Source organism: Neovison vison, chromosome 6 (assembly GCF_020171115.1).
Source record: "Neovison vison isolate M4711 chromosome 6, ASM_NN_V1, whole genome shotgun sequence".
Taxonomy (NCBI): Eukaryota; Metazoa; Chordata; class Mammalia; order Carnivora; family Mustelidae; genus Neogale; species Neogale vison.
The window spans coordinates 212,013,666-212,034,230 of record NC_058096.1 but is presented as its reverse complement, the minus strand read 5'-3'; the positions used below and the strand labels follow the sequence as shown (position 1 = coordinate 212,034,230).

Here is a 20,565-nt window from a genome sequence, read left to right as displayed (position 1 = left end):
GGTGTGTTGAGCGCATGCGTCCTGTGGCAGCCTAGAAAAAGGGGCTGCTGGCGGGCCGAGCTGAAGACATGGAGCAGGGCTACGGAGGTTCGTCGGGGTGGCTCAATGCGGGGTGGAGGCAGACGGGTGCTCCCTCAGCAACGCAGCTAGGGCTGCGTAGAGGGCCGCGGACTCGGGCCTACTCCGTAGCGCGGTTACTCCAGCCCGACTCGCGGAGAGGAGGCCGGGGCGCGCGCGCGCGCTGCTCATTGGACCTAGGAGCCGTCGCTCCCGGGGCGCTGCGTGCGGATTGGTCGGCCAGGCTTGAGGAGGCGGGCGGGGTTTGGCGGGCAGACGCTGCGGCGGGCTTCGGGGGGCGCCTTGGGCTGTCCTGGCCGTTTCTACCCTTCAGCCCCAGCGAAGCTGGGCCGGTGTACCCCGCCGCTCGGAGGCTCGCCTTCCCCTTCCGAAGACCACAAAATGGCGGCGCCCGGGGGCGGAGCCACAGCGAGAGCTCGTGGGGCGCGGGGTCCGCGGTTGGAGCCCGAGGGAGTTGGGGTGCCTGTCTCCGGCCTGTGGGGCTTCGCGGGGGCCTGCGCGCGGTGCACGTGGTCGGTCGCGCGGGTCCCAGAAGCCGTCCGGGCGGCGCGGCGTCAGACCTTTCACCTCCAGTCCCTCGGTGCAGCGCAGTGGTTTTGAGCACGGTCTCTGCAGGGGTCAGTCTCGGCGGACTCCTGCCCTGTGCGGGACTCGTGCTGACCTAGGGACAAGACTTTGCGGTCAGGTGTTGGGTGTCTTTTTGTGCGTTGGGGGCGGGGAGGAGAGGGGCCTGGAAGTGGCTGAGAGCTGTGAAAGAGGGAGTGTGCGCCCCTTGGGCCTCGCAGCTTTCGGCAGGACGGATCTTCTCTAGCGGCCGGGTCTCTGGGTCCAGAATCAGAGGTTCCTCGGAGGCGTTTACTCCGTGCTGGAAGTCAGGTTTGCCCGGAGGGAGCAGTCGAACTTTGGAATACGTGGGATAGGACTTGACCAGGTGCAGTCCTTATCCAAGTATGTGAGCTTGGAGAAGCAAGCAGTCTGATCTCGGCCGCAACCGCTAGGGAAGGCACAGATCTTGAAAGGTGGCAGTGCGAGGATCCAGCAGCAGTAATTGCAAGGGAGGTCCTGAGGTGCACGGTGTGCTTTGCCTCCAGGGTCCAAGGGTGCCTCACCCTGGCTTCTCCTGTCTTTTCTGCAATCTGATGGGGTCTCGCAATTTTTTGCCTGCTTCCCACCAGATCTCTCAGACAGTAATCCTGCCCCGTGTACACACCCTGAGCATGAAGAGGTTTTGTTTTCCTCACTTCCTGTTTGCCAAAACCCTTCAGATTCAGTTTAGATGGTAGGGCCTCCCCGAATTCTTCCTAGCTTTGGCACCTAGAGTTATTTCTCAGACTTCCTGAGTCTTGACAGTTGTTCTCTGGCTGTAGGAGGTATCTAGATCTGAGTTCAGGTCCCAGTTCTTCCATGCTCCAGCTCCAAGATCATGGGCAAGTGACAGCCACTTGAGCCTCTGGGTACAACAGGGTAATTATTACCCACCTAAAGGGGCATTGTGAGGTTATGTAATTAGCGTATGCTACTTAGACCAGCACCCCGTAGTTGGCCATTTGCTGATAGACTCGCTGCTTGGTCTTTCTACCTCACACGTGTAGAAGGCTGTGTGGCATGGGGAGACTGTAGTCTGGAGAGGGCAAACATCAGCGGCATGTCTTTGTTTCTTTATTTGAACAGAGAGAGACATAGTGAGAGCAGGAACACAAGCAGAGGGGAGGGGCAGGGAGAAGCAGGTTTCCTGTGGAACAGGGAGCCTGATGCTGGGCTTGATCCCAGGACCCTGGGATCTTGACCTGAGCCAAAGGCAGAGGCTTAATGACTGAGCCAACCAGGTGCCCCTGGAAATTACTTTTTTTTTTTTTTTTTTAAGATTTTATTTATTTGACAGAGATCACAAGTAGGCCGGGAGGCAGGCAGAGAGAGAGGAGGAAGCAGGTTTTCCACCGAGCAGGAAGCCCAACTCGGGGCCTTGATCCCAGGACCCTGGGATCATGACCTGAGCCGAAGGCAGAGGCTTTAACCCGCTGAGCCACCCAGGCGCCCCCCTCAGCGGCATGTCTTTGGATCAAGTACCCTAACCTTCAAGCGTTAGCTTTCTAATCTCTAAATGGCATTCAGGAACACTAACGTATGCTCAGTGCCTGTCATGTGTCAGCACACGTTGGACACTTAGCTAGTGGCTTGGGTTGCTCTGGGGAGAGAGACAGGGTGTATTCCTGTTCTGTAATGTTGGGGATTGTTGACGGGTGTGGATAACTGCCCTTTCCCAGCTCTGAGGTTCCAGGGACAGAGAAATGACAGGCCCAGACAGATGCTGTCATGGGAATCCACAGGGGCAAGGGAAGCCACCGGAGAGAGGAGTGCTACCTGGATACCTTGGGCCAGGCTGAAGCCCTGGGACTTGAAGGCCCAGGGGAGCATTGGAGGGTCCAAAGTCACAAAGAAGTGAGGCCTATAGTGGCACTGTTGTCGTCTCCAAATTCTGAACTTTGTTTTTCAGTTATGGGCGACTTAGGGCTGCTTGGTGAGCCAAACCGCCCCCAGGGTACGGACACAACTGTGTCCTCCTACCAGGCCAGTTTGGCCTTTTGTCCTGTGTTCTCCTAAGTTGTGGATTGAGACTTAGGCCACGGTCCCTCAGCAGGCTGCCGGCAAGAGCTGGCCCCAAAGCCTATTCTCCCCAACTCTTTTTCTGCTTTGACCTCAGGCAGGTGGAGTGTGGTAATGCAAATCAACCAGCTGTGGAGAATTTTTAGAGGGACAGTGTGCATTCTGGTGCCTCGTGAGGCTGACATGGAACTCTCCTTAAAGGCGATCACTTTTGGCTCCTCAGAGCACCTCAGGAGCACCTCTTGTCTAGCGTGACAAATAGGATCGTAACTCACAGTTCTTCTCTCCGCAGGCTATGGGGCATGGAGTGCTGGACCTGCCAACACCCAAGGTAAGACCTTACGGGGAGGCACAGATTCCACCCCCGCAGGTCTGATCTGAGGTACCATCATGACAAACCTAGACACCGTGAACTAACCTGGAGAGGCTGACAGGGTACTGGCGCTAGCCTGCGGATCCAGCGACCTTTTCTGTAAAGGGCTACGCAGTGAAATTTGTTTTGGCTCCGGGAGCTACACAGTCTCTGCGATGCAGGAGTCACAGAGATGTTTATAGAGAAATAGATGTGGCTGTGTGCTGGTGTTATTTACTTAAGAGCGCTGAAATTTGCATACCATGTAATTTTCATGTGTGATAGTCTTTATTTTAGGCATTGGGGTTATTCTAAGTAAATAGCCAGGGGGTTAATGAAAGATTTTTTTGACTAATAGACTTTATTTTTCAACGGTTTTAGATTTATGGGATTAAGCAGATAGTACAGGATTCCATATGATCTCTCTACTTTTCACCCCAGGAGTTTCCCTTATTATTAATATTTAACATTAGTGGGAAGCATTTATTGTCAGCAACAAGTCAGTGTCAATACACTGTTGTTAGTTATGATCCACAGTTCTACTCACTGGTTGCGTGGTTCTGTGAGTTTTGACAAGTATATGAAGGACACAAAGAACGCATTTCACGTCATGAAATACTCTTTTTTTTTTTTTAATCTGCAACCATTTAAAAAAGTAAAACCCATTCTTAGCTTGTTGGCTGTACAGAAACGGGCAGCGGACTAGATGTGACGTGGGGGCTTGACTTCCGCCCCTACTCTGGAATCCAGATCACGAGGCTCTCTGTGCTTGAAGGACCCAAATGTCCTTCCTGGTGGTGAAGTTTTCTGCTTTTTGCCAGCATTTGTTCCAGGAGATAGGCTGAGGGCCCTCCTTGTTTTCTGAGCCCGGAACTTGCCCTTAGCACCATTGGGGGTGGTGGAATTACCTTTTCACCCATCACCAAGTTTTAAAGGAAGAGGCCCTTCATGTCACTAGGGTCCATAATGTCCCCTTCCTCAGTTGAGTCGGGGACATGATTTTCCACTGATACATTGTCTGGGTTGATGGTGCCTGAGCTCCGGCTGCTGGTGAGAACTGGCACTTTTGAAGGGCTCTGCCAGGGGATCTGGCCTCTTGGCTGGTGGCCCACACTGGACACTTCCTGGGAATGCTGCAGCGTCCTTTCCGCTTGTCCTACTCGGGGAGACGGGGCTTGCCTACGAGAGAAGTCTTGGTTATGCTTAGCTGAGTGCTCCACACAGGAAATGAGTTTTACAGCTGGTGGGCCCCAGCTATTCCTGGCCTTATTGGACAGCCAGGGGTGCCTCCCACAGACTGCCGCCTGCGGCCCTGGACCTGTGGGTAGTGGAGTGAGGGGATAGTTAGCGGGGCTATTTCAGGTACCTTCACTCTGTATACAAAGCTCTTGTCTGTTTTTGTTTCCTCTAAGGTGCCTACGGAACTGGTGTGGCCAGCTGGCAAGGTAGGCCCTTTGGGTGTCTGTGAGTGGGCAAGATGTTCCTCTGGTCAGCCACCCAGAGGGCTGGACACATGGACCTCCCATCCCCATCTCCCATTCTAGCTGGGCTCGTAGCTCTCCTGAAGACTTGGCAGGTCCAGGCAATCTGAAGGAGAACTTATTGGAGGCCAGGGTTGTGGTTGTGTTCTGGGAGCAGCAGCCCCCCCTGCCGCTTGTGCGTTCTCAGCCATCTCTGGCTTTGGATGGGGAACTAGACTTCGGATCTGGCATGGAAAACCTACCGCTCATTGCTGAGGCTGCATCGCTGCCCTTCTCCTGCTGCCTTTTGGCAGGCGATGTGCACAGTGTGGGGTGATGCCAGTGACACTTGGTTCCTTGACACTCTTCTTTCTGTGTGGGTAGTGGGTGCTTCTCCCCGGATGTGTCTGCCATAGACTGACTGTGTGGCTTGGCTCTTCCTCCCTGTGGCAGGTTATGAAAACTACAATTATTATGGCGCACAGAACACCAGTGTCAACACGGGAGCGACCTACAGCTATGGCCCAGCCTCATGGGAGGCCACCAAGGCCAGTGATGGCCTGGGAGCTGGGGGCCCTGCCGTGCACATGGCTTCTTACGGCCCAGAGCCGTGCACCGACAATTCCGACTCCCTCATTGCCAAGATCAACCAGCGTTTGGACATGATGTCCAAGGAAGGAGGCAGGGGCGGGAGCAGCGGCGGTGGGGAGGGCATGCAGGACCGGGAGAGGTGATTATGAACCTGGTCCCTTCCCTGAGGACCCCCCACCCAGCCCCAGCTTTGTGCAGATGACAGTGGGCACCCCCTCTTCCGGGGAGGGCTTTCCCCCAGCTCCCTCCTGAGTCTGGAGTAGATGAGTTGGGCAGAGGCATCACAGTGGGACTATTCGTGTCTGGGGTGGTGGGGCTTAGCTAAACTACACCAGGGCTAGACTTCTTATTTCTGCGTCAGGTACCTGTAGATCTTGTTCTTGTGTCCAAGGGTTTCATGTACCTCATTCAGCAATGTCCAAGGGGGTTTGTATGTTGTGCCTTCTCAGCATTGAGGAGACCTCTGTGGTGGTGTGGTGTGCTGTTCTGAATATAGGGAAGCCAGCTGTGAAGGAGACCTAGGCTTGTACGTGGATTATAGTGACGGTTATGCTTCCTTTCCAGCTCCTTCCGCTTCCAGTCGTTCGAGTCCTATGATTCCAGGTCTTGCCTCCCCGAGCACCATCCTTATCGCCCCAGCTATAGCTACGATTATGACTTTGACCTGGGGCCTGACCGAAACGGTGGCTTTAGCAGTCAGTACAATGACTGCCGAGACCCAGCCCGTGAGCGGGGCTCCCTTGATGGCTTCATGCGGGGCCGGGGCCAGGGCCAGGGCCGCTTCCAGGACCGGAGCAACCCCAGCACCTTCATGCGCAGCGACCCTTTCATGCCGCCCGCAGCCCCCTCGGAGCCCTTGTCTGCTCCCTGGACAGAACTGAACTATGTGGGTGGGCGGGGCCTGGGAGGCCCCTCCCCCAGCCGGCCACCACCTTCCCTGTTCTCCCAGTCTGTGGCCCCTGACTTCGGTGTGATGGGCATGCAGGGGGCCGGCGGTTATGACAACTCAGTGTCCTATGGATGTGGCCGGTCACAGACCCGGATGAGGGATCGGGTAAGCCCTCAGGAAGTTCTAATCTGCCTTTTCAAACAGCTGGGTAGAGGCAAATTTGTGTCCTATAAGATTCACTCATTTTTAAGTGCGCGATCAGGTTTTAGTAAAATGTACAGAATTGTGCAGCCTTCACCAGCATCTAATTTTACAACATTTCCATCCGCTGGGAAGGATGCAAACCTCTACCATTAGCAGTCACTCCCCATCCTCGCCTCCAGCCTTGGCAAGCACTAATCTGCTTTCTATCTTTGTAGAGTCATCTCTCCCAAGCTTTCATGTGAATGCAGTCATAACACGTGGCCTTCTGTGTCTGACTTCTGCTTGGCATGAAATTGGGGATGGGGGCATGGCTCAACTATGTCTTCTCCCTTTGTTTTTGGAAAATATCTTTTCTGCCTCTTTTCTGATGTTACAACCTCTCCGTTCTTCATTTCTCTGGGGTATCTTAATGGTCCGGGTAAGCGGTACATCAGATGTGCTTGTGTCTGTAGCCCAGGCGGAGAGGGTTTGACCGCTGTGGCCCAGACAGCATGGGCAGAAAACGGAAGCAGTTCCAGATCTACGATGAGCCAGATGCCAAACTGGCCCGGGCTGATAGCGAAGGAGATTTTTCTGAAAACGGTAGGCCCCGGGGGGTGTGGGATGAATCTGTTTCCTGCTCAGTGCTCTACCTGCCCGCCCGTACATACAGTGGACAGGTGTTGAACTCAAGGGTGGCGCATGTCACCCACTCTCCCGCGGCCCCCAGTGCAGTTAGCACAAACCCGGTCACTCTGAACAGTGAGCCTGGGAGGGTGAAACAAGGAGTGGACCAACTCCCAAGGGGCTGACTTTCTCTCTCCTTTGTGTCTGGTAGATGATGGAGCTGCTGACTTCCGGTCAGGAGATGAAGAATTCAGGGGTGTAAGTCCATCTTCACTGGTCACCCTTTTTTGTTTCTCTAGTGTGGGATTTTTTCTTTACTTAGCCTTTTTCTCCCAAAGAGGCAGGAACAGCTTCTGTGGTAGACTTGATTGCTTTGCGAGTGGATCTAATAGGCCTGACTTGCAGCTAGGTTTCTAAGAGTTTTGCATTCATGACAATCCTTCCCTTCTTGAAAAAAACCCCGGCCATTCCTGTACTGTCAGTGATTTGCATAGCCACACGTGGGCCGAGACTTTCAAACTCGTGTCCTGCCACCCCTGTGCTGGTGCTCAGCTGCCTCCTTGTCATCAGCCCTTAAAGCCAGTCACAGGAGATAGGCATTAAAGGCCACCCCTGAGCCATGACCACACACGAGCACCTAGGTGGTGAGCCTTTGCTGCCCCTGCAAACTAATCCATGTCTGAGGGTAGCCTGGAGACCTGGATGTGTGAAGGCTTCGACCAAGTGCTTTTGATGGTCAGATTGGGGCTGGGGGCAGGGGGTGGGGTGTCTCACTCACTCCCTAATTGGTTTGCTTAGATCTTGAGTCTGGGAATCTCTGTGCTCTGCTGGTGACTTTTATTTAATCTTGAGCTGAATGTCTAAGAAATGGGCAATGTTTCGATTTTCAGTTATAGATGCATCATTTTTAATCCACACCTGGCTTGTTACAGCCTTTGGTAAATGTGAACAGAAGGCTGGGGAACATGGTAAAGCCCTTTTTCGGTAGAACATGCTGGAGCTGGCATCCTGTCAGTCAGGGTTTCTTGACATAGAGCTGATGGATGGGCTCTTGGCACTCCCATGTGCAGAACTGCGCAGGCACACAATTACCAAGGGCAGTTCTTTAGCCGTAGAAAGAACCAGAAAAGAGCCAGTGACTTTACTAGAAAAGCAGCTGGTCATTGCAGAATCTCAGAAGGCAACCAGGAGCAGTGACAGAACACTCACTGTCTGTGAGCTCAGCCTCTCCCACTGCCCTGGGACTTGTCCTGACACACTGTGACCAGGCGGTGGCAGGGTGCTAGGTCGGTTGTAGAAAGTTCCGGAAACTCCACCTCATAGTCCGACTTTGTGTGTTCCCTTTTTCAGGAGGATGAATTCTTCGACCCCGGGAGGCAGAGAGGTAGGCATTGCTTGGTGTCCCTCTGAGCTTTCCTGTGTCTGCTCAGCTCAGGCCGGGCTGGCCTTCTGAGCAAGCCTGGGGCCTGGATGCAGGGACTGGTGGCTCAGGGCAGAAGAGAGGCCGTGGCCACTGGGTGGGCCTTGGCCATGGCGCTCACCGTGAGGCCTTACTCCAGTGCTTAGAAGAGCACTTGGTGGAAACAAATCTGTTTGCCTCACTTCATGGGAGGCTGTGGCGGGGGGCTGGGGGAACACCTCATTTCTGAGTGTCTACAACAGCTTGCGGTGGTAGGGAAGGGAGAGTCTCAGAAATGAAAGAAAGGCGCTCTCCAGCCTATTTTCTGTGTTACTTATTGGCCAGTGCAGATCCCTCTACTGTCTTTTCCTGGGCTTCTTTCTTTCCTCATAGTTCCTTGGCTGCCAGCCCAGGCTTGTGCCCTCAGCTTCTGTGGTGGGGATGCCAGCAGCAGTCGTCCTGCTGTGCAGGACGGAGTTTAGACACCTGCCCCGGTTGGGAGCTGGGGGAGGTGGGAGGGGAGACCTGTCAGGTACACCAAGCCCGGGATCCTCCAGAGATTGTCCTTGCTCAGCAGGGCTCACCGGTGCCCTTGCGGGGCACCTGCAAGTCCAAAATAAGTGGCAAGAGCAGAGCAAAGTTAAACCTTTTTGACGGGCCATGGAGAAGCAGCCTGAGACTATATGGCCTTGAGCTTACCCAGAAACCACTTGTTTCTTTACCTGTTCCCAAGGGTCTGTCTGTAGCTGGTTTTCCCCAAGAATGACAGGCTGCCTCCTTTGTGGCTCTGCTCCTGTCAGTCTGCAGGCCCCTGGCTTAGATCCTCCTCCTGTGTGTTCAGGCCGAGCCACCCTGCTGAGGTCCTCCCGCCTCAGTCCTGAAGCAGTTATGCCTGTAGCTTGGGACCACACAGCATTTAGCAGCTTGTGCAGCAGGGCAGATGCTAAAGCAAAGGTGACATGTTTATTGCGCGCAGGTCCTGCTGCCTACCCGGGATGACTTTGCTATTAAACAGCAGTAATAGTTTCAGGCAGTGACCTCTTGCCAAAAACCCCACACGCCCTTTTGAGAGGCTTCTGAGCAGCGCACGCCGGTCGCCATCTTCGTGGGACAGTCTCGTGACTGGCATCAGGGGTAGGGGTTACAGTTCAGATGCTTATCCAACCTTTCCTTAGTGTCTGGCCCTGGCCCTGAGCCACAGTGGCCTGGCCTGGCCTGACGCTGGGACGCTGGGCTGCACAGCTCTCGGAGGAGCTCCTGCACTGGCCCCAGGGGACGACGGAGGACCAGTTGGTCTCTTCCCACTTTTGTTTCTAGGACTGCTTCCCTCGTAGCCCTGGGAAGGCCCTAGATGGACTGTTTTTGTGAGTGGAAGATAGAGTTTGGGCCAGCAAGGACTGTCAGACCTGCTGAGGCCCTAGTTCAGAAGAGGCTGACGGGACAGTCGTCATGGTCCACCTAGAGGTGGGACGGAGGGCGGTAGAGTGGCTTGCTTTATTTTCTGAGGCCTTCCAGCTGCTGCCTCTTTATCTGGGAAGAACTGCTTCTCTCTCTCCTTAAGTGACTTGGGGAGAAGACCCAATGGTAGGGCACTGGATTGGAAAAGCAGGATAGGAAAGGACAAGAGAGCAGGTGGGCCATGGTGTGAGCGGGATGGGCGGACTGGGTCTTTGGCCCATCCCAGCCATGGGGGGAAGTAAGGTGACCCCCTGGGAACTCCCAAGGGTTCTCATCAAAGGCACATCCCTGTTGGGAGCCTTTGACAGACTATTGGTGCCTCAGGGTGTCCTGACCCTGCCCTGTGTGGAGGCAGCGGCGGGTACGGGGGCGTAGTGGCCATACTGTGGCCCCCCACCCCCATCAAGGCCCTGGTGCTCAGCTCCTCTGTGGGCTCCTCAGGGCATCTCGAAGGAAGTTATCTGTTGCAGGAGAGAAGGACGATGAGGATGATGAAGTAAAGAAGAGAAGAGAAAAGCAAAGGAGGAGAGACCGGATGCGAGACCGAGCGGCCGACAGGTGAGGAGGCAGGCAAAGTGGGAGGTTGGCCGGAAGCTGAGCGCTGGCAGGGTTCTCCGAAGCGCATCTGTCTTCACTCCACAATGCAGGAGCAGCTCGGTTTGATCTGCCTCTGGAGCCTGTCAGGAAATCCGAGTCAGGTGGAGAGGAGACAAAACTGGGGAAACAGATGGCATTCTGTTCTTGCCAGTGGGTCTCTGTGGCCCGCATGTATCCAGCAGGGGGCTCTCTTGCTCTCTGCTCCCCTCCCGCGAGTTTCCTTGCCCCTGGTTTGTGTGTGTCACTCCGGAGAGGTGAACGTCATTCAGCAGAACTGCTAAGAAGGTGCTTTGGGTGTCTTATCCAACTCCAGACCACCTCCAGAGTTCAACATGGCAGTTACGTATGCAAGGATAGTATCTTACAGATTTTGTCTCTAAACAGAAAAAGAATTACAGGGGCGCTTGGGTGGCTCAGTGGGTTAAAGCCTCTGCCTTCGGCTCGGGTCATGATCCCAGGGTTCTGGGATCGAGCCCTGCATCGGGCTCTCTGCTCCGCAGGGAACCTGCTTTCTCCCCTCTCTCTCTGCCTGCCTCTCTTCCTACTTGTGATTTCTCTCTGTCAAATAAATAAAAAAAAAAAAAAAGAATTACAAAAGTGCGAAGGGTGTTGGGGTGACCACACATGTGTCTCTCTGTCTCTCCAGTGATCAGGTGACTACTGACTAGAGATGTAAACTACTGGTGGCCACGGGAGCCCTTGGTTGCTCAGGCCTTGACCACATATGGTTTTTCTCTACACGCAGGCTCTCCTTCTGTCGTAAGGGGGGATCCTTGCCCTTAAGGCTCAAATAGGGTTGTGCTTTTTCTGTGCAAGTAAATGCAAAAGAAACTTTAGCAAAAGAGCCAACAGTTGGGGCACCTGGGTGGCTCAGTTGGTTAACCTTCTGCCTTCAGCTCAGGTCATGATCTCAGGGTCCTGGGATTGAGCCCCACATCTGGGCGCTCTGCTCAGCAGGGAACTGCCCCCCCTCTCTGCTGCCTCTCTGCCTACTTGTGATGTCTCTCTCTCTCTGTCAAGTAAATACTTTTTTTTTTTTTAAGTTTTTAAAAAAGAGCCAACAGTAGAGCAAGAAAGCCAGGAACTAGAAGGTAGGATCTTCTGAGTGTTAAACAGAAATTCATCAAAATTTTTGTTTTCAGATAGATGAATCCATGATGACTAGGTCGTATTATTTTCATGCCTCAAGAGAACTGAGATGACTTTTTCAGAAGGAATCTTTAGACTCCACCCTAGGGACAGAAGGTCCTCAAAGAGACTTGGAGAAATTGTTACAGGGGTGGTAAAGCTGAAGCAGGAACCCCACACTTCTATGATAGCTTCTTGATACCCGTTCGTACTCATAGGGCCCTAGAGCTTTTTCCTTCATTCCTCTTATCGAGGGGTGTGCCTGAGTGGCTCAGTCACTTGAGCATCTCCCTTGCCTTCAGCTCAAGTTGTGATCCCAGAGTCCTGGGATCAAGCCCCGAATCGGGCTCCCCGCTTGGTGGGGAGCCTGCTTCTCCCTCTCCTTCTGTCTCTCCCCCAGCTTGTGTTGTCTCTGTTGCTCACTTTCTGTCTCTCAAATAAATAAATAAAACCTTTAGGGAAAGAAAAAAAAAAATCACTCCTCTGTCGAGAGTATATACAAAACCAGGTGTCTTGTGCCTTGTTCGGAGGTCAGAAGCCAGGCATTGGGAGCTGACAGAAGTCTGAGTTGGTAGATGTGGAATCCTGAGTGCCACAGGGCCTATGCTGTTAACCCAGATACACCAAAGCCGCCTGGGCATAGCAGAGGGAAGCAGCGCCCCTACTGTGAGGACATAGGGCTTCCTTGGCTATTCTCTTGCTTTATAATATGACTACATTTGTGAGGTTTTTAAAGTATACAACAAAGATACGGTTTTTAGCTGTAGAATTCGATAATGATAGGTCTTAATGTTAAGTCCCAGGGGAAAATTGTTCTTGGTTTTGTGAGTTTTAAATCGTGAAGGGTCTTCAGGAATTTCTCCCTCACACTAAAATGAGGTTCCCATGCGCTATCCTGGTGGCGCAGGAAGAAGTTACAGAGTTAGGTACTACACCCGCATCCGCTCCTCCCCAAGCAGTGGTCTGGGGCCTTCAGGGAGTCCACAGTTTGGAAAGTCTCCACCTTAGTGTCTTCTCTTATGGGCCCTTGGGCCAAAAAGACTGGTGTGGTGCATGAATCATTTTCCTAAAACACTTGCAAGATTGCACCCCCATTCTCAGCATAGGGAGACCTGGGGCGTCTGCTACTCTGATGCCCCACACAACGTCAAAAGTCTTAGTAAATTGCTTCCCCGTTTCCATTTCCATTCTGACCAAAGATGAGCTGATTATTGTTAGGTCATCATTCTTTTCATCTTTTCTCCAGGATTCAGTTTGCCTGCTCTGTGTGCAAGTTTCGTAGCTTTGAAGATGAAGAAATCCAGAAGCATCTACAAAGCAAATTTCACAAAGAGACACTGAGGTTTATCAGTACCAAACTCCCTGACAAGACGGTGGAGTTCCTCCAGGTAAAGCACAATTGACCTCAATCACTGTTGATGGTCCTCCAGGAATTGATCCCTCACAGAGAAGGGAAAGGGAAGGGAAATAAGAGGCCTGAACATTTCAGAATAACAGCATACAAGTTCCAAGTCCGAGGGACAGCTAAGCACTCCAGCCATTATAGTTCCCATCTGTGGGGTAGCTGAGACAGAGCTGTCCTCTGCCGGGGGCTTGGTAGCCACCTTGGTGGACTGCCTCTGGTGTAGCTGGGAGAGGCACACACCATGCTGTCCTTGTTTCATTCGGTGACCTCTCCTCTAGGAGTACATCGTAAACAGGAACAAGAAGATTGAGAAGCGGCGTCAGGAGCTGATGGACAAGGAAAGCACAAAACCCAAACCAGATCCTTTCAAAGGTGAGTTGTGATGCTGGGGCGCGCCATTCCATGTGCTGCTAAGACATGAGGCATAGCGCAGAGCCGGCCAGCGCTGGGCTGCTGAGAGTGTGACGGGAGGACCCTCGGGTGGGACACTCGGCGATGGAAAGAGCCTTGTGAGCGTGGCCTGATGAATGTCACACGGCTGCTGGCAGCTTATTGGACTGATAGGAAGCCCTCTGGTGTTTTTTCCTTCTTCTTGTGGAAAAAAAAAAATGACGAGAAGGATGAAAAATGTTGAAAATCCCCAGGTATAGAAGGGCTTCTGTCCACACACCCATGCTGGAGGGCGGTGATGGCCCCACAGATGCTGTCGTAACCTGGTCCTTCGGGACTGCTGGGAGTATATGGGGGCCTTTCTGGGGGCAGGAGAAGAGCATCACTTGCCAGCTGTCCCAGATGGCACCAGACTTGGGTTCTATCAACAGGGATTGGCCAGGAGCACTTTTTCAAGAAGATAGAGGCCGCTCACTGCCTGGCTTGTGACATGCTGATCCCCGCGCAGCATCAGCTCCTCCAGCGGCACCTGCACTCGGTGGACCACAATCACAACCGCAGGGTGAGTCCCTTCCCCGGGCCGGGCCAGGTTGGGACCTGCAGGCCGCCAGCGGTGGGGCGCAGAGCCTTCTGTGTCTTGCAGGGAATGCTGGCATCTTCAGGCGGTCTTGATGGAGTCCGCTGAGTCTGTGATTTCATCAGTGCTCATAAGAGGCATTCCAGTTTCTACTAAATTGTGAAAAAAAACATGTTGCTTAGGGTTGACTTAGAGTAGCTGAAATTCTCCTGGTTAAGAATGTTCCTTTTAGGGGCGCCTGGGTGGCTCAGTGGGTTAAGCCGCTGCCTTCGGCTCAGGTCATGATCTCAGGGTCCTGGGATCGAGTCCCGCGTCGGGTTCTCTGCTCAGCGGGGAGCCTGCTTCCCTCTCTCACCCTCTCTCTGCCTGCCTCTCTGCCTCCTTGTGATCTCTGCCTTTCAAATAAATAAAATCTTTAAAAAAATAAAGAATGTTCCTTTTAAACCACACAAGTGCGTTTCCCAGTTGCTGACAAACTGGGTTTCCTGGGAGCAGAGGCCGAGGGCTGTCCAGAGCACAGTGGCCTAGGGGACCCATAGTTAAGAACTGACTTGGTCCTACTTAGCTGATGGGGCCCAAGACTAAATGTGTAGCTTGGTATTACCAGGGGTTTTTTGTGTGTGTGTTGTTTTTTTTAAAGATTTTATTTATTTATTTGACAGACAGAGATCACAAGTAGGCAGAGAGGCAGGCAGAGAGAGAGGAGGAAGCAGGCTTCCTGCTGAGCAGAGAGCCGGATGCGGGACTCGATCCAGGACCCTGGGATCATGACCTGAGCCGAAGGCAGTCACTTAACCAACTTAGCCATCCAGGAATCCGGTTTTAGTTTTGTTGTTGTTATTGTTGTTTTCATAAAGAGTCAAATCACAGACTTTGGCTTTGCAGGCCCCAGGGTCTCTACCACCTCACAGCTGCTGCTGGTGGGCAGAAGCAGCAGAGTCCAGATGTAAAGCATGGGTGTGGCCACATTTGGCCCATAGCCTCTGGCTTGCTGAGCCCTGGTTTAAGGCCTGTCCTTACTCCTGCCTTAGAATCTGTTAGTTTATGAAAGATCATCCAGAGAGCATCGTACCAACAAGGGGTTATCATTTGAATGGGTCAAGCTCTAAAACAGCCAAATAGTTGCAGCATTCCTGCTTCCGTGGCTGAATTTGTCACTGAAACTCGGAAAACTGAAAAGACAAATTTGCCCTTCTGCTACCCCGAGCCCACACAGCAGCTGTCTGTCCGCAGGTGTCCTCATTCTGTCCTTGCCCATGCACAGGGGGCCTGGTTGTCTGTGGTGTCCTTGTGCTCCTATCTTTCCTCAGACTTTTCTGCATTGCCTCATGTTCTCAGTTCCACAATCCCTCCAGGGCCACCTTTCTCTCGTTACTGGAGTCTGGCATCAGAGGACTTGCCATAGTGAAGAGATATGGTAGTCCTCGTCCTGTCTCGGGCTGACCCCAGGGCAACTCAGGGGAGCCTGGCTAGTGTTTCTTGCCCCCCTCTGTGTACACCATGTGTAAAAGTTCTCCTTTGGTTCCATTTGCAGTTGGCTGCTGAACAGTTCAAGAAGACCAGTCTCCATGTGGCTAAGAGTGTTTTGAACAACAGACACATAGTGAAGATGCTGGAAAAATATCTCAAGGTTCGTGCTTAGGAGTGCAGTGGACAGGAGAAGCTTCTGGAGTGCAGGATGACTCTGCAAGTGTGGAGCTGCATCCAGAGCGCAGTATTTAGCATTTCTGAGTCTTGGGAGGAACGGCCAGGTGCAGGAATGTTTCGGGCTCGGTTTCCTGCACCTCCGTGCTTGCCCAGGGTCTGGGATATGATCCTGCTTGATTGGTCCGTGTGGCGGTGCGGGCTCACCGTAAGAAACCCCGAATATCTGCGAAATACTGAGCAAGTGATGCTGAGGTACTCACAGGGAAATCCAGGTTAGGTGATGCTTGTCCAGGAAAGAAGCCAGAAAGAGGTTTTGCAGCAGAGGCAGCTATCCGTGAGCCAAGAGCTCGGGGGGAGGAAGGGCCAGTGCTGCCACAATACTGAGCCTTAGTGACGGGAGCAGACAGGGTGCCCTGGAGCGAAGCTCAGCTGGGACAGCCCCTGCTTCCTCCTTGGGAAGCCCATTTGCTAAACACTTCACCCCCGACTTCAGTGTCGGGGGGTGCAGAGTAAAGCACCATCACAGCCCAACTACGAGGACCTGTTTGCTAGCCTTTCGGTCCTTCAAATTCTTCTTTTCGTGCCAGCCGTTAAAGGCATAGAATCTAAATAACAATTTAAGAACTGTGGCTGGTCAGTGCTTTTGTTTGTATTTTTTTTTTTTTTTTAAAGATTTTATTTATTTATGTGACAGAGAGAGAGATCACAAGTAGGCAGAGAGGCAGGCAGAGAGAGAGAGAGGAGGAAGCAGGCTCCCTGCTGAGCAGAGAGCCTGATGCGGGACTCGATCCCAGGACCCTGAGATCATGACCTGAGCCAAAGGCAGCGGCTTAACCCACTGAGCCACCCAGGCGCCCTTTTGTTTGTGTTTTATTTTAAAGATTTTTTTTTCTTTTTTTGAGATTTTATTTATTTATTTGACAGAGAGAGACGACAAGAGAGGGATCACAAGCAGGGGGAATGGGAGAGGGAGAAGCAGTCTCCCCCTCTGAGCAGGGAGCCCAGTGCGGGACTTGATCCCAGGACCCTGGAATCACGACCCAAGCCAAAGGCAGATGTTTAACCAACCAAGCCGCCCAGGCACCCCGATTTTTTTTTTCTTAAGTAACCTCTGCACTCAGTGTGGGCCTTGAACTCCTGACCCTGAGGTCAAGAGTCATGTGCTCCCCTGACTGAGCCAGCCAGGCGCCCCCTAAATACTGTATTTTTAAAATCCACTTCTTGATCTGCTGATGATGTTTACATTTCCTAAACTAGAGACAGTTTTAGCTGAATTTTGGCTTTTGAGAGTCAGATTTGGATTCCATCCTGGCCTTGGGCAGCTTGCTGAGTCTCCTTACCTACAAAATGGGGCACCTGTATAACCAGGGCTGTGTACTTAAATGACACGAAAATTTAAAATAGTCTTTTTTGTTTCAGTTGGGTTAAGAAATCCTAAGTCTTTTTGAACCTTTCTTCACTATTATATGCTTGAATAAAAAGTGTAAAACGGAGGCAGTTGTATTAAATATTTATAAATAGGGGCACCTGGGTGGCTCACTAGTCAGTTAAATGTCTGCCTTTAGCTCAGGTCATGATCCCAGGGTTCTGGGATCGAGCCATGTGTCAGGCTCCCTGCTCAGCAGAGAGTCTGCTGCTTTTTCTGCCCCTCTCTCACATGCATGCGCTCTCTTTCTTTTTTTATTTTATTTTATTTCATTTTATTTTATTCATTTATTTGTCAGAGAGAGACACAGCAAGAGAGGGAAAAAAAGCAGGAAGAGCATCAGTTGAGGGAGAAGCAGGTTCTCCACTGAGCAGGGAGCCTGACTCGGAGCTTGATCCCAGGACCCTGGGATCATAACCTGAGCCGAAGGCAGATACGTAACCAACTGACCACCCAGGTGTCCCTCTCCCTCTTTCTTAAACAATTAAAAGTCTTTAAAATAAATTAACAAGTATTTGTAAATCATTCTAAGATATATTAAAAGCTTTTGAATGAGGGAGAAGTACATCTTTCAAAAACCCATTGTGAATATTAAAATTACTAGTATGCAAAACAAGAATAGCCCCTGATTCTGCCTTCCCCATTCTGCTTTAGTCCTAGCTAACCAAATAAGAAAATAAAAGTTCAGGCGTCTGGGTGGCTCAGTTGGTTAAGCAACTGCCTTTGGCTCAGGTCACGGTCCCGGAGTCCTGGGATCGAGTCCCGCATCAGGCTCCCAGCTCCATGGGGAGTCTGCTTCTCCTCTGACCTTCTCGCCTCTCATGCTCTCTCTCAAATAAATAAATAAAATCTTTAAAATAAAAAATAAAAGTTAAAAGACAAAAGGTGCAAAACGGTTGCAGTGAGGCTTTTCTGAGAAGCCTTTTCTGAATCTGGTGGTGCTGAGCACCTGTTGGGCGCACTCCCTGGCTGTAGCGGGAAGTGTTTCTCTTGTTGGCCGTTCAGCATAAAAACGCGGCACCCTGGGCCCCCTTCAGTCTCCCTCTGCTCTTCCTGGCCAGGGTGAAGACCCTTTCACCAGCGAAGCTGTCGACGCAGAAATCGAAGGAGATGACAATTTAGGAGGTGAGCAGAAGGAGGAGACACCCGAGGAGGTGGCCGCGGAGGTGTTGGCTGAGGTCATTACGGCAGCAGTGAGAGCGGTAGATGGGGAAGGAGCGCCAGCTCCAGGAGGCGGCGACACGCTGGCCCAAGGGGAAGGCCCCACGGACGCGGCCCAAGGGGAAGGCCCCACGGACGCAGCCCAAGCCGCTTGCGGTCCCCACTCCGAACAGCGGGTGGGAGTGGAGGCACCGTGTGGCGTGGCCTCTGAGAAGGGCAGCGCCGAAGCGGAGGCAGGAGGTGAAGCCGCGGAGGCAGGAGGTGAAGCCGCCGAGGCCGGAGGGGACATGCAGGCGGCCGCAGCAGAGGTGGAAGACCCCGTGAGGGTCGTAACTCCGGCCCCGGCTGTCGCAGAAGCCGAAGCGGAACAGACTGATGCGGACCCCAAAGACGTCCCTCCCACAGAGTGACCCTCCTCCCTGTCACCAGGGACATGTTTCATCACGCGTTGCTCTTTTCTCCTTTTGTTTGTAAGCAGAACTAGGGTGTGTGTTTCTGGAACATGCTGGAAACTTTGGTGAAGAGACCCAGCCATTTGCTTCAAAAAAGTGTACCTCACGGGCTTGTGTTCTAGAGTTGTATGGCTTTCTGCCTTGGTTCGAAGGCTGCAGAAGTTGTACATTCCCCGTGGCTGTGAAGTCTCTCTACACTGCAGTTGGAATAATAAAAGATGGGTAATTAGATTTTGATGATATTTTGCTTGTTAAATACAGCAGCTGGCTGAATGCCCTTTTTATTTTTTTTCTGAGAGCAGCTTAATACTGGGATGTATCTTGCTTTATACAGGATTTTTTTTTTTTTTTTTTTTTTTTTAAGTTTTAAGACTTGGCTTTGGCTTCCGTTTTTGACCTGCTTCGGTAGCACACTGCGTGTGGTGTGTGATCCTCACAAGATATAGCAGGATCTTGTGAACGCGATGTTGGTTCTGGCACATCCATGAGCTGTGCTCGAAGGCCTCATGAATTTGGTGGACCTGCGCCCTCGGACGCCCACCCACCAGCCCCTCCAGAATGAGGACGTTTTGCCTAAGGTGTTACTCCCCCAATCTCTGTAGTCTCTGGTGAATCACTCTGTAGTTTGGAAGGGTTTTGTGTTTGTCTTTTTTTTTTTTTTCCCTCTTTTTTTTTTTTTTAACCTCATTTGTGTTTCTCTGTTATTTCAGGGGTTTTGTTCCTCTTTTTCCTTTCAATTGAGTTACTACTCCCTAAGTATATTAAAAAGCAAAAAAAACTTAGTATCACTCCCATGAATAGGAAATATATAAATTGCCATAGATAGATGCTATCTGTAAGAAATGAATATAGTGAAATAAACACATTTCAGATAAATACTATTCCTTTAGAGGTTTCTGAATCTGTGGGAAAGGAAAGCTGGCACGTGTTAAAGGGTTGCAAGCAACAGTCACACTTTCATATAATCAAAAGAAGTGGAAGATACTTCCCTCTGGAAATGCTGCTTCTGGGTCTGTTTTCCCTGCAAACCCTTAACGGTCTCCCTGGGGGAAGCATTGGCCAGAGGGAACTGGCAAGATGGTAGGAGACTCCATGAGCATCTACTGCGTACCACGTGCTCATTCATGATAAAAGTAAGAGAAAGGCCCTGCTCTCAAGGACCTTTACTGGAAATGTGAGATGAGTATTTATGAAAAGTCAGTATAAGAATTAGAAACAAATAAATTGCTCAGTAAGTAAGAAAATGGTGTCTTTGAATTTTCTGTGCCCGTCGCCACTATTGTTAATGTCACTATTGTTACATTGGTGTGCCTTACCCACAGGTTGCGGGTGCCCTTTGAAGTTTCTTCTCTTGAGGCAAAAAGGTTGGTGGCATTGAACGTCAGTAGTCTCAGAAAGGATAACAGAACTCTGAAACTGCTCTCTTGTCTCTTGTAAATAATCCGAGGCCTAGCCTTAAACCAATCTAAATTTCAGCGTATTTCTTCCCCTCCTGCCAGTGTGAAAGGACACAAATCATTTTACTTCTAAACTTGGCTTAAACCAGGCCCTCATTCCCCAAGATGGGAGTAAGTACTTGGATTGCACTAAGAGATGCCCTTCTGTCTCCTGAGGGGACAGGAATAACCTGCAGGCCCCTCACTTTAGTTGTTTCCCACTGGTTGACGAGAAACCTGAGGGGAAGTGTAAGTAACTTTTAGGGTCGTCATCTGAAGATATGCAGGTAACCCAAATTAATGCACAGATAATGTGAGACACCAATGGCCCTGAACTTTATAGAGACCTTTTTTTTTTTAAAGATTTTATTTCTTCATTTGACAGAGATCACCAGTATGCCAAGAGGCCGGCAGAGAGAGAGGAGGAAGCAGGCTCCCCGCTGAGCAGCGAGCCCGACGCGGGGCTCGATCTCAGGACCCTGAGATCATGACCTGAGCCGAAAGCAGAGGCTTTAACCCACTGAGCCACCCAGGTGCCCCGAGACCTTTTTTTTTTTTAAGATTTAGGGGGTGAGGCATCTGGGTGACTGTTAAGCAGCTGCCTTCAGCTCAGGTCATGATCTCCAGGTCCTGGGTCGGGCTCCCTGTTCAGGGGGCAGTCTGCTTTTTCCCTTTCCTACTTCCTGCTCCCACACACTCTCTCAA

General features: G+C 51.7%; 1 protein-coding gene across 1 annotated transcript; it reads left to right on the top strand.

The window, feature by feature from the left end:
* The first annotated feature begins 7 nt into the window (after positions 1–7).
* On the top strand, positions 8–18,655 carry AKAP8 (A-kinase anchoring protein 8). Its single transcript, XM_044253844.1, has 14 exons — positions 8–87; positions 2,975–3,013; positions 4,447–4,479; positions 4,948–5,224; positions 5,650–6,139; positions 6,631–6,760; positions 6,996–7,042; positions 8,135–8,168; positions 10,112–10,199; positions 12,613–12,754; positions 13,050–13,143; positions 13,593–13,723; positions 15,273–15,368; positions 17,873–18,655. The coding sequence occupies exons 1-14, from the start codon at positions 69–71 to the stop codon at positions 18,380–18,382; spliced, it is 2,130 nt and encodes a 709-aa protein (XP_044109779.1). The 5' UTR covers positions 8–68; the 3' UTR covers positions 18,383–18,655.
* Positions 18,656–20,565: the final 1,910 nt, after the last annotated feature.